This window comes from Ascaphus truei, chromosome 4, assembly GCF_040206685.1.
Source record: "Ascaphus truei isolate aAscTru1 chromosome 4, aAscTru1.hap1, whole genome shotgun sequence".
NCBI lineage: Eukaryota > Metazoa > Chordata > Amphibia > Anura > Ascaphidae > Ascaphus > Ascaphus truei.
Genome location: NC_134486.1, coordinates 10,231,187 through 10,244,517, shown reverse-complemented (window position 1 = coordinate 10,244,517; position 13,331 = coordinate 10,231,187). Strand labels below are relative to the sequence as shown.

The window sequence follows — 13,331 nt, the reverse complement described above, 5'->3', positions numbered from 1 at the left end:
AGAGACTTCTGCAATGCAATGTGTCCCAGGACTCTGGATTATTACACCCCAATCCCATTATGCTTCTGTTTCCAGTTATTGATATGCGCATCTTCATACATAAACACGAAGATGCAACTGTAGATTGATGCTCAGTGTATCAGTTAAACAACAAAACAACTACTTGCAGTGCCTCATACTGTATGTAGCTCACTGTTTCATTTTAGTTTCGCATTCATCAGCATGTCTTGTATTGTAACAGTCTTGCTGCAAGAACGGTCTTTAGTTTTAAAGCTATATCCTAAATGTGTTTAAATAAATCAGTTCTGTACTATGAGAAAATACTAGTAGCATTTTTTTAAACTATTTTTAAAGACATGTTTAATGTATTATAATGCAACAAGCAGTTTTTGTTTCTATAGCAACCATTTACAAAGTCACTTCCTCTTCTGAAATAGACTCGGGCAAACCCCTTTTTGAGCCCTGCCCTCTCTCTAGCAGTGCACCAATTGTATCTAGTGACTGCCTGGTCACATGATCTTCCCTACAGAACTTTGCATCTTTGGTCCTCCTCTGCTGCACTGACAGCCATTTTGTGAACCCCCAAGCCGAATCTTCGTCAATTGATCGTTTTTTTAACGGGCTGCTTTAACACGTTCCTTGGATTGTTTTATTTTTTTTAAATTTAAGTTTGGAACATTACAATGTTGGGTACATTTCTAAAGATTTTCAGTTGTGGCATGGCTATGGGTAATCGGTAACGTACTGCAGTCCCGATGATATTGGGGCACTATTTGTTTAAATGTCAAAGCATCTAAACATATGATTTGCTATATTCCAGTGAAAAATGAATGACTACCTTAGAATACAAAAGTTTATACTTTTACTTTCTATACTCTACTCTTCATTGGAAAGTTAATGAATGATTATTACGTGTTATGTTATCTGATTCTCGGGTGTATAGTCCTCACCACTTTGTCACCACAGCATCCGTAAATGTACCATGTATTGGATTGGAATGGCTACCCCAATGCGTTGCATGAACCTCGGTGACCTGTTTAGTTGCACATGGCAAAGCAGAACAAATAAGCATATTCGGTACACTAAGCACCCCATACTATTTAATAGTACAGTCCCATGCCAGGTACTTAAGGGAGGCGTTGTTTCTTGATGAGGAGTACCACCCAGGGGTCACAGATATCTTTTATTTGTTTGGTGCGTCAGATTTTCTTTCTAAAAGGTATAATTGTGCATTTAGGGCTATATTTAGTAGGAGGTACTGCTCCATTAGGCGAAGGCCCCGCTCCCTCAGTGAGCGCGCCCGCACTGCAGACAGGCGGCGCGCTGACAGGCACAGACCGTGATATGCGGTCTGTAGGGAGCCGGAGCGAGAGGGGGGCGGGAGATACAAATTCTGTCAAGGTTCTGCCTCTCGCGCATCACTGCTCCCTCCTCCCGAGCCGGCCAAAGTAACAAAAAAAAACCAGGACACACACACACACGCAGCTCCTTCCCTGCTCCCCTGGACTCAGACACACACACGCACACACACGCAAATACACACGGGGGGGGGGTGAATCGGAGCAAGGGGGAAATTTGAACGGGGATCGGGCAGAGAGGGGAAATCGGAGCAGGGGGGGAATCGGAAGGGGGATTGTGCAGAGGGGGGATCGGAACGGGGATCGGGCAGAGAGGGGAAATCGGAGCAGGGGGGGAATCGGAAGGGGGATCGGAACGGGGATCGGAGATGAAGGGGGAAATCGGAACGGGGGGGAATCTGATTGGCTGCTGGGATGTCACGTGACACGACACTGGCCAAAATCACAAGCTCCTTGTAGCTCCGTCTGGCTGACGTGTCACAGCACGCAGTCAGCCACGTCGGAAGGAGCCAGCGGGGGCAACTAGAACGGGGGCAAGCAGCTGGTGACGCGCCGCCGGCTGCAGCGGGACCAAAGCCTTAGACACTTTCCAGCATGATTTGGTAAATATGGCCCTTAACCGTCTGTTCAAGTAAATGGACTGCACAGTGTCTTCTATCACAAAGTGTATTATGGACTAACACTGCTTATTAAATACGGCGCTTTATAGACCCATTCACTTGAATACTACTGTGAAGCGCTATGTACATTAATGGCGCTATATAAATAAAGACATACAATAGGGCGTGTAATGGAGTACCCTTTATTGGCAAATATGGCCTTTAACCCTTCCAGTGTTTCTCTGCTCTTTTTGCAGCAGCAGTTGCTTGGATCGAGCGAGGACGCACTTTGCAGAACATCTTGCTTTCTGCTTACATATCCTGATGTCTTAACAGTCGAGACTGGAAGAACTTCTTGTCACAGAAGCAAAGTTATTCAAATCAAACAATACATCTGTCAGATTGATATCACGTAATTAGCAATGCTTTGGTCTTGTGCAATTAAAATTCTGGAAAATATGCCACAGTATTTCAAAACAAAAGGTCTCCCTCCTGTACTTTAACGCCTATTGTAATTGCAAAAATGTTAAAGCACTTATCCACAGTTATAATTTATATGCAGTTATATATTTGCCTTCATCTACAGCTGCAACGGCCGGTTGTAAACTGCTTGCCTTGAGAATTTTGCACTTAAACCCATCCCACGCTGAGAGATTCATGCAGCCAGACTAATGGCCCATCGAATTAACACAGCGGGGGTCCCTGCATTTGAATGGGACTCAAGCTGTGTGAATCCTACCAGACTGTGAGTCCCATTCAAACGCAGGGACCTCCGCTGTGTTAATCCGATGGGCCATTACAGTCTGCTGTGGACCATCTCATGAGATGGTCACAGATTTTTCTTGGCAAGCCGTCTACAACCTGCAGTTGCATCTGTATCTGTATCTGTCATTTGTTTTAAATTAAAATAAAAAAATAAGTCCGTATAAATCCTGATTTAGCAAGTCAGGTTTTCTAAAATGTTAATGGTGACCATTTTTTAAGAGTCTCTTCTTATATATCAATATTTCTCCAAATCCCAAAATTTCAGGAACATTTTGTACTGTATTGAAATAGGTCAGCAGAATAAATAAAATGTGAAGACAATTTGTACCAAATAATAAAGTATTGGGACACTTAATGCTCCAATATTTTTCCCTGAGAACATAATATTGATAACAGATCACAATCAATTAATAGTGGCAATTTCAACCAAACCTGTCCAAGAAGTTACTGTTAACAGGGGTAGTTCTAGATGACTAACCTGGGAAGCTGTAGTGCCACTTTACAAAAGTGGGAGTAGAGGGGTGGCTGGCAACTATACACCAGTAGGAAGCCAATGGAAACCCGGCTAAAGAAAGGATGTATTTAATATCTGAAAAACAGCTGGCAAGATCAAAGGGAGTACAGATTCATCTGGTCAATTTCATTCATTGGCTGACAAAGGCCTTGAATCAGGGTGGAGCAGTAAAAGCCGTTTACTGGGATATTAGTAAAGACTTTGACACTGTTAGTCATATTACTAAACAAGTTGACCATATCACTCTGTTCCCCCACTGTACCTCGCTACGGAATATGTTGGCACTTTACAAATAAACGATAATGGGTATGAATTCTCTGTTTGTTGAATGCATATGGCATTGACTTGAGAGATGGGCTACAGCGTTGTGGTAACTGGAGTTCACCCAGGGGTCTATACCAGGGCCTGTGATCTTTTATTGTTTTTATCTGTGACGTTACGGATGGATCGCAAGGGAAAATATACTTTTTTAAAAAAAAAAAAGATTTGATCAGTTGAGTCTACAAGATAAGTAAAGAAAAAGATGAATGATTTAGGTAAACTAGAGCAATGGACGAGCTTATTTCAAAGGTAAAGAAAAATCCTCATCTTAGAATGTATTCTTTAGTGTTTCAAACAAAATATGCAATCTTGTAATTTGAGCTATTGTTATACAGTATGTTCTTTTTAAATGGCAGACTCATGCACAAAGCACATAACATGGCATCATCACTTACTTAGGACTTTGAATTACATCTTCTGCTTTCACTCCAACAGTGAACAGCTGTGCTCATTTCCATATGCATGAGCCCCACCAATATACAGCACAGCCGCGACTAAGGCTGTTTGACAATTCTCTGAATCTTATTTCCTGTTCAATAGAACAACACACCAATAGTTTTCCTATCTACACCTTGTATGGTTCTGACTGGTAATCTGAGATGTACTGTATTTTTATATATTTTGTATACAGTAGGTCCTTTAGCTTTGTTATAGCTTGTGATAGTGTTAAGGCCACAACCACACCCCCACCCACACCCCCACCCACACACAACCACACCCACAAATAAATAAAATACATTTATATGAGCCAGTGGTTGTGAGGGTCACCTAGAGCAAAAACCCCAAGGACTCCCCGATTGACCAGATATACATTTTAAACATTTGGAAGGGAAAACAGAGATACCTGATGGGTCAGAAGCTGCAGTGTCATCTCAAAATGGTGTCACTGCTTTCTTATTGGCTGTTTGAGTGAGACTGACCCCAGTGGCCATATTGTTTCTCCAGGACAAAAATAGAAAGTCACCAGCGCCAAAGTTATAAGAGTGCCACAAACTTACATTTTATTCTGCAATATTTATAGATATCCAGAAACGGCGTAACAAACAGCAGTGTTTCGGATCTACATGATCCTTCCTCAAGCCATAAAGGCGACTGTAGCAAGTCGCTCTAATATAGCAAGACATCTTAACAAGACTCCTCCCTCTGAAGAAAGGGTCTGTTTTTTTTTTTTTAACTTCAAATTTTTTATTGGGTTTTTCAGAGGGTAGAGTACATCATATCATAACACAACAAGCTGGTACAGACGTCATTGGGTATTTTTTTGAACAAGTTGACAATAATGGAGCTTCCGCACAACCTGTTATGATCCAAGAGTATCAGGCCTGCCCCTCCATCCGGAGGGGGGGGAGTCAATTGATGTGCATCCGTCTCTCCTTTTCAAGTGGAGTGAGGATAGTTAAAAGGGAGAGAGGAAGAAAGAGGGGAGGGGAGGTGGAGCGGCAAAAGAGAGGGAGGGTGGTGGGCCCCCCCGCAACCCTGCCCAGGGCCCGACGCCCACCGAGTTCCAGAACAGAGTTTGAGTAATCTATGGGGGTTTAGTCATATAGGCCAAGCTTCCCAGGTTTTGTTGAATTTGTCTAGTTGTTGTTGTTGTTTTAATCGAGCTGATAGGAGTTCCATCAAATGTCCTTCCCTGATTCTGGTGAGGACCATCTCCTTGTTGGGTGGTCTAGTTTTTTTTTCCATTTTGCCACTATTGAGTGGCGGGCTGCCGTTAGTACGAAGGATGTTAATTTTTTGGTCTGAGGTGGGGAGGCCTTCTATAGGCTTACCCAGCAAAAACGACACCGGATCCAGTGGGACCTCCACCTCACTTATCTCCTCCACCATGGCTCTGATCATATCCCAAAAAGGACCCAACACGGGACAGGTCCACAGTATGTGTACTAGGTCTCCCTGCTGGCCGCATCCCCTCCAACAGAAGTCTGACAGACCAGGGAAGGCCTGGCTCAGCCTACTCGGGGTGAGGTACCAGTGGAATAAAATGTTGTAGATGTTTTCCTTGATGGTGGTACAAATTGAGGTTTTGGTAGCGGCATCCCAGATATCCTCCCTGTCTTCTCTATCTATTTCTATATTGAGGTCTGCAGTCCACTTAAGCATATACTGAAGCTATGGTTGACGGGTATCAGGGCGCGTGCTAGTCCCATATAAATCCCAGAGATCAGACCCTTCCGATATGCTCCTGCCGCACATATCCTTTCAAAGTTAGAGGGGTTTTCAAACTTGGAGTTGTGGGAGGGGTCTGGTTGTTTTTTAGGCTTGAAATCATCTTCAGTTCCCCCCTCCGTTCCTAAATGAACTACTTACTAGTGGCTGGATTTCAAAACAAGAGATCTCTAATTCTGCCTTACGTGTTGGTATACTTGATAAAGAGTCTATTTCCATTCCATTCAGATATATTCACATACCAGGTATGGAGTCCAAATTATACTTCCATAGCCAAAATACCTGGGCTATCTGCATGTATCTGAATAGGATTGTCTATTACTGTATACTGACTTGTACATTTTTCAGACACATAACAGAATCATTAACCATGTATTTTTTTTTACAAATCTGTGCCCAGGACATACTTGGAAACGAGAGGTAACTCTCAATGTATTACTTCCTGGTTAAACATTTTTATAAATAAAAAAAATAAAAATAAAATTAGTTACATATGTCTGTTCATGTGTGGATATGGCAGGTCACATTTAAATCGATCTTCCAAAATAGATTCCACCATCTTGATCTTGACATACTGTATGTGTGTGTCTCCAACACTTAATTGTTATCCCACAATAGTTCCCCATAAAAGCATATAAATCATAACGTAAAATAGTGTGTGCAGCATTGTTTGTTTACCAAGTTTTTGTTTTCTTTTCTTTGCTTCCGATCTGGTCTTCCATGTTTGGTTCCGGAAATGGTTGTTTATCATCTGATGGATCCATGTCCTTTATCTTTGGTTCTGGTTTAGAGAATTGTGTTTCTTCTTCTGTAGCCACTTTTGGACATCGGTCATCTCTGGTTCCAAAGTGTGTCAGATACCGTGGACCTGTTAACGTTATACGCTCAGGGGAAAAAGACATGTCTGGTACTTTGTGTCCAAATGTGACCCTCTTCCAGGTTTCCAAATCCATCCTTCACCTGGGAAGAGAATCCAGTACAGTATCAGGTTCTTGGCAGTGATATCTGTTTGTTCATATTTACCTGCCTTTCCTTTGTATAATTTACATTTAAATTATATATACTATACCTTCTCTGGCTTTTGTGACCTAGAATTCTGTGTAATAACTGTCTACACTATAATAATGATATTGCAGAATGTCTTTCAAATTTGAAAATCGTTTGATTTTCTAAATATTTTTTATAATAACCAATCATAGCTCCCGTATTATATCCCCCTCAACACATATGTACAGTATATGCTCTGACCATGTTTCTTGTGGTAAGATACCATTTTTGTAATTTTATGTTTTTGTAGCTGCTATAACCTTCAACCTTTTTCATTCCTGCTGTTGAAAAATCAGACAGGACCGGTTTATATAAGAAAACAGTCAGTTTCCTATCATAAGTCTGAACAGAGAAACCTTAATAACTAAAAAAGAAAAAAACTAAACAAAAAAAATAATCATTAATTTATTTCTAATTCCTTATCTCTGTGGGTTTTTTTTTACACAACCTTTCTCTGTCTACAACTCTATTTCCTGCCATTCTCCATCTCTTCTCACTATTCTCATACCTTCCATCAACATTCTTTTTTTCTTTCTGCGGGCATCAAAACTCACAAAAATGTCTCGATCCTGTGATTAAAGTGGGCCGGGGTAAAAATCTATAAAGCTTCCTTACATTATTGGAGTACTCTCTATCTTTTGTCTAATTGTATTACCCTAAAAAGTTTACTTTACGTTATTTTGTTTTTAACTTGTGCTTTAGATTCAGTCCTGACTGCTCTAAAGCAGGGGTGCGCAAACTTGGGGGCATGAGATTCTCTGCGGGCGGGCACAGGGTTTACAGAGGCCCCGCGCACTTTCCAAAGGCATTTAAATTAAATGCCGGGGGAGCGGCGAGGGCCTCTGTAAACTTTACTTACCTTGGCTTAGACGGCTTCTGGAGACGTCAACGTGCCGGCAAATGACACAGTGGGGTCACGTGACACTGCGTTGCCATGGCCACGTGGCATCAGAACGCTGAAGCCAAGGTAAGGGGGGGGGAGCCAGCAGAGGGGCGCAGGGGGAAAAGATTGTGCACCCCTGCTCTAAAGTATATATAAAAAAAATATTTAAAACCTCAATGAATCTATATTTCATATTTTATTTGTATCAATAGATCATTCAAATATTGTAACACAGTCTCCCACACTCAGGAGTTCCAAAACCTATAGAACCTGGTAAGAATGATAATGAGCTATGCAATTACTACATGTAAATACAAGTCTATACTGGGAGTCGGTATGCAATCAATCTTAGTATAATAATCTATACCCCTAATAGGTACTTCATACTCTGTGTTGTCCAGTAGGACACAAACATAATCCTTTCACAACTGCCAAATTACCAAATGTATTTTAAATACACTAATAAACTTTAGAATACAATGCAACATAGGTTTATTTTAACCCTTATTATTCTTCAATCCTAAATCATTAAATGTTCGTGACATCATATTTCACTCAATGACATGTAACAATTATTCCTTCCAACTATTTACTATGATCTTTCTAAAAACACACAACAAACAACAGTTAAGAGTATGTCCCACTTTTTCAAATCTTTTTATTAGTTTTTGAATAACATGAAACAATATAAATACAATAATTCATGGAGAAAAAAAAACCGTATCAACTACTATACCCCTACAGTCCCACAACCTCCCCCCCCCCCCCCCCCACACACACACCACAGCTCATATATTATCTAAGAACCTTGTAAGAACACCAGATATTGCCACAAAACAAAAAAAGACACCATCCCAATATCTGAGACCTCTTCGTTTCATAATAAATAAATATATACGTTTAGATGTGTAGCGTAGTCCCCTGGCTATCATCTTTTATTTGGCCCTAACAGTATAAGTCTTGTTAGACGCAGGCACCGCGGGTGATACGTTCTCTCATGGAGGCCTAGCTTCTTGTTGCAGCCTGGATACACTATTGCTGTATCCAGGGGCTGGCCTAACAACAACCAGAGAGTGTCATTCTTGGGGAGGATACTGGCTGGGTCACATGACCACGATGGGATGACTGTCAGTATCGGACCTGCCCTGTTATGGGGCAGGCTTACAAGCCCCTCCCCTGGTGTACATAAGCTGACGCTCTCTTCCCTCCCCCTGTGGAGTAGAGGCACTTATCCTTGATCCCATCAGGGGGTAAAGGAGCTGAGGAGCCTGCAGGGCCTCAAGTCCTGGGGGTACTACTTCAGGGTATGTGCCTGTCATGACTACATGTATGCTGCTAATAAAGACCCGGTTGAATACATCTGTTGTGGCTTCTTGACTGGGCCACTAGCTGAGTTGCTAGTGCGGACCATCCTGGCTTCACCAGGATCCTCACCGGCTAGAGGCGCTGCGCTGTAAGAATCATCATAGAGAGCAGGTCCTGATGCCACCCCATACCACCACAGAGTTCTCAGGCCTTCTGTTCTACCAAACCGGTATGTACCGCACAAGAATACACCGGTAGCTTTATGATCTCACTTCGGGTGGGGGAAAAGGTGCAACGTATGAAAGGATTTTTTTTAAAATCATTTTTATGATTATATATATTGTGACAAACGGCTTACTCCGGGACTCCGTCGTTTGTCCGGGACTGTTTAGAACACGGTCTTTTAGGGTAGGTTAAATGATGAGGCGTCACGTACTGTTCCTTTAAACAGGCTATGCCTGGTTTATTCAGTCCCAGGCACTGAGACTGCCACAGTGCATACAACAGAAAACAGATCAAAACAAAAGCTGCTCACCTGAGCGATAACTTAACTTAGATATCCCTGACTCAGGGTTGGACGTGGCTTTTCCACTTCCAACATCAAAACACGGTACTTTTGCAGTCTTACACAAATGAACAGAAAGATTGAACCTGTTTGGGGAAGAGGCTTCTCCCCTCTGTAGTTCAGCAGCCTTCCAGCCTCCTGGCTCTTGTGGGGAGACCAGAGCAAACAGGAAATCAGTCTTTCATACCTGATTTCTAATTAGCATGACAGGTGACAGAAATCAGGCAGCAGACAAACTCTGGTCTGGATCTCTCATCCCTCAGTTCCAGCGCTTGCCAAACTGTGGGATGGAGTGTATGTATTATAAGGCTGCACTCCCAGGCCAAACAGGATAGAAACTGTCTAATATCCTGGGAGCCCTATATACGGAATTTATTACCATCCCCTGGTTTCTGTCACATATCCTCCCCCCCCAGCTCAGACCTCGAGGGATGAGCGACCATGGATATTAGGGAGTGCATCCTTGACAACCCGTCAGCATTGCCATGTTTGTGCCCTGACCTGTGTTCCACAGAAAATTTAAAGGGTTGTAGGCTTAGGAACCACCTGGTCACTCTAGCATTCTTTTCCCTGTTTTGACACATCCAGGTAAGGGGTGCATGATCTGTGACCAACCGGAATTTTCTCCCCAACAGGTAGTATTTGAGCGTCTCTACAGCCCACTTTATTGCGAGACACTCTTTCTCTACTATGGAGTAATTTTTCTCCTGGGGATTTAGTTTCCTACTTAAATAAAGGATGGGGTGCTCCTCACCTTGAGACTCCTGGGAGAGTACCGCCCCCAGCCCAAACTCAGATGCGTCGGTTTGGACTACGAACTCTTTGGAGAAGTCAGGTGTGACCAACACTGGTTGGGCACAGAGAGCTTCTTTCAGGCTTCTAAAGGCCTGTTCGGTTTCGGGGGACCACTTTACCATTAGCGGTCCTCTTGCTTTTGTGAGGTCAGTTAGTGGGGTTGCCTTAGTTGCAAAATTGGGAATAAACCTTCTATAGTACCCAATTAACCCCAAAAAAGTCCTTACTTGTTTTTTTGTAACTGGTCTTGGCCAATTTTGTATCGCCTCCACTTTGAGTGTTTGGGGTTTGAGTAAACCTCTGCCAATAGAATATCCCAGATACTTGGCCTCCTCCAGACCAATAGTGCATTTAGCGGGGTTAGCAGTTAGTCCAGCAGACCGGACTGCGTCAAGCACAGCTTGGACCTTTGGAAGGTGGGATTGCCAATCTTCACTATGGATTACCACATCATCCAGGTAGGCGGCAGCATACCGAGCATGTGGTTTTAAAATTTTATCCATCATTCTTTGGAATGTGGCGGGAGCTCCATGTAAGCCAAAAGGCAACACCTTATACTGAAAGAGGCCGTCTGGGGTTGAGAAGGCTGTCTTTTCTTTTGCCCTTTCTGTGAGGGGAACCTGCCAGTACCCTTTTGTTAGGTCTAGGGTTGTGAGATATCGGGCTTTGCCCAGTCTCTCTACAAGTTCATCTACCCTGGGCATAGGATAAGTATCAAATTTTGACACCGCGTTTAGTTTCCGGTAGTCATTACAAAACCTTGTTGTACCATCTGGCTTTGGGACTAAGACTATAGGGCTGTTCCACCCACTTTGGGATTCCTCAATTACACCTAGTTTTAGCATTTTTTTAACCTCTAAACTTATAGCCTTTCTTTTGGCCTCTGGGATTCGGTACGGTTTAAGGTTAACTCGGACCCCTGGTTCAGAGACTAGGTCATGTTCAATTACGCTAGTTCTACCTGGCCGTATAGAGAAGATTTCTTTGTTTCTTCTCACTAAATTCTGAACCTCTCGTTTCTGATGAACAGACAGGGTTTCAGCTATGCTAACCTCTGGGTCAGTTTCTTGATTCTCTGACGGACCTGGGGGTACTAGGGTTAACAAGACTTCTCTATCTTTCCAGGGCTTGAGTAGGTTTATATGGTAAATTTGCTCAGGTTTCCTCCTACCTGGCTGTCTTACCTTATAATTTACTTCTCCCACTCTTTCCAAGACCTCATATGGCCCATGCCATTTAGCAAGGAATTTACTCTCCACGGTGGGAACCAGAACTAGTACCCTATCACCTGGAAAAAAAATTCTGACCCTAGCACCCTTATTATACGTATTCCTCTGTGCTTCTTGAGCTTTCTCCATGTGTTCCCTCACTATGGGTAGGACTGCAGCAATGCGGTCCTGCATCTGGGCAACATGCTCTATTACACTTCTGTAAGGGGTAACCTCGTGTTCCCAAGTCTCTTTGGCTATATCCAGTAAGCCCCTTGGGTGTCGGCCATACAATAGTTCAAACGGGGAGAAGCCTGTGGATGATTGGGGAACTTCCCTAATGGCAAATAACAGGTACGGTAACAAACAATCCCAGTTTTTCCCATCTTTATCAACCGCCCGCCGTAACATGCTCTTTAAGGTTTTATTGAACCTTTCCACTAAACCATCTGTTTGTGGATGATAGACTGAGGTTCTTAGATGCTTGATTTTTAGGAGTTTACATAGCTCTTTTGTTACTTGGGACATAAATGGTGTTCCCTGGTCAGATAGAATCTCTTTAGGAATCCCGACCCGGGAAAACAGAACTACTAACTCTTTTGCTATGTTTTTAGCTGAGGTGCTACGTAGGGGAACTGCCTCCGGATATCGGGTGGCATAATCTAATATTACCAATATATGCTGATGTCCCCTAGCAGACTTTATTAGGGGTCCTACTAGATCCATAGCAATCCGGTCAAATGGTACCTCTATTATGGGAAGGGGTACCAATGGGCTGCGGTACGCCTTGAACGGGGCGGTGATCTGACATTCTGGGCATGAGGAACAATAATTCGTAATTTCTGCCAGAACCCCAGGCCAATGGAAGCTTCGGAGAACCTTTTCTTTTGTCTTTTCCACCCCTAGGTGTCCCCCCAATGGATGACTATGTGCGAGGTGTAATACTACGTTACGGAATGTCCGTGGTACCAACAATTGTTTAGTTGTAACTGATTTCCTTTTATCAACCCGATATACTAGGTCGTTCTCTACCTCGAAGTAGGGGTAAGCAAGTGACCTATCTGGTTGGCCAGGAGTACTATTCAGGTCCCGTATATTTCCCCTTGCTACCGCTAATGTGGGGTCTTCCCACTGGGCCTTCTTAAAACTCCCAGGACTGACCTCTAGGTCAGCGAGGGTCTTATCCGGTTCTGGGGTGGTAAGTGTCTGCTCAACATCTTGATTTGGGGTATTCCCTACCAAAGTAGTGATGGGGAAGGGAATTTTACAGCACTCCTCCTTTTCCCCCTTCTTATTTGGGCCCTCGTCAACCTCCATTTCTGAAAAAGGGAAAGGATTTGTTTCTTCTAACACTTCGTTATGGTCTGCTATTGAACTCTGGGCGCTATTCTGAGCGGGGGACCACATTTTTAGAAAATGGGGAAAGTCGGTCCCTATTAACACATCATGTGCCAGTTTGGGTACAATACCCACCTTGAAATCTAAAGAACCAAACTCTGTTTCAAAAAAAACATCAACAGTGGAATATTCATGATTATCCCCATGTATACAACAAATTGCCACTCTTTGTGAACTGTTTCCCTGTTTCTTCTTAATGGGCAAGAGGTATTCGGACACTAGTGTGACCATGCTCCCAGAGTCAAGAAGTGCCCGAACCCTCTTACCATTAACCTTTACAAATGCCCACAGATGGTTATTCAAGGGGTCCTCTGGGCTAGGGCCCATACATTGGGACAACAGCGAATAAGGTTCCACGCTGTTGCATTGCATGGGCTCATCATTTAGTGGGCAGATTTTTGCTG

The 13,331-nt window shown here is 43.1% G+C and overlaps 1 protein-coding gene across 10 annotated transcripts in view; it reads left to right on the top strand.

Moving 5' to 3' along the window:
- Positions 1-13,331, top strand: part of DTNB (dystrobrevin beta) — a 339,918-nt gene that overhangs the window by 172,217 nt on the left and 154,370 nt on the right. Inside the window, exon 12 of one of the 10 annotated variants that reach the window (XM_075595328.1) lies at positions 2,215-2,543. The exons of the other annotated variants lie outside the window; for them this stretch is intronic. Within the exon in view, the coding sequence (XP_075451443.1) occupies positions 2,215-2,290 (76 nt within the window). The 3' untranslated portion in view covers positions 2,291-2,543. Of the gene's footprint in view, positions 1-2,214; positions 2,544-13,331 lie in introns of those variants that run through there. 10 annotated transcript variants of the gene reach the window in all.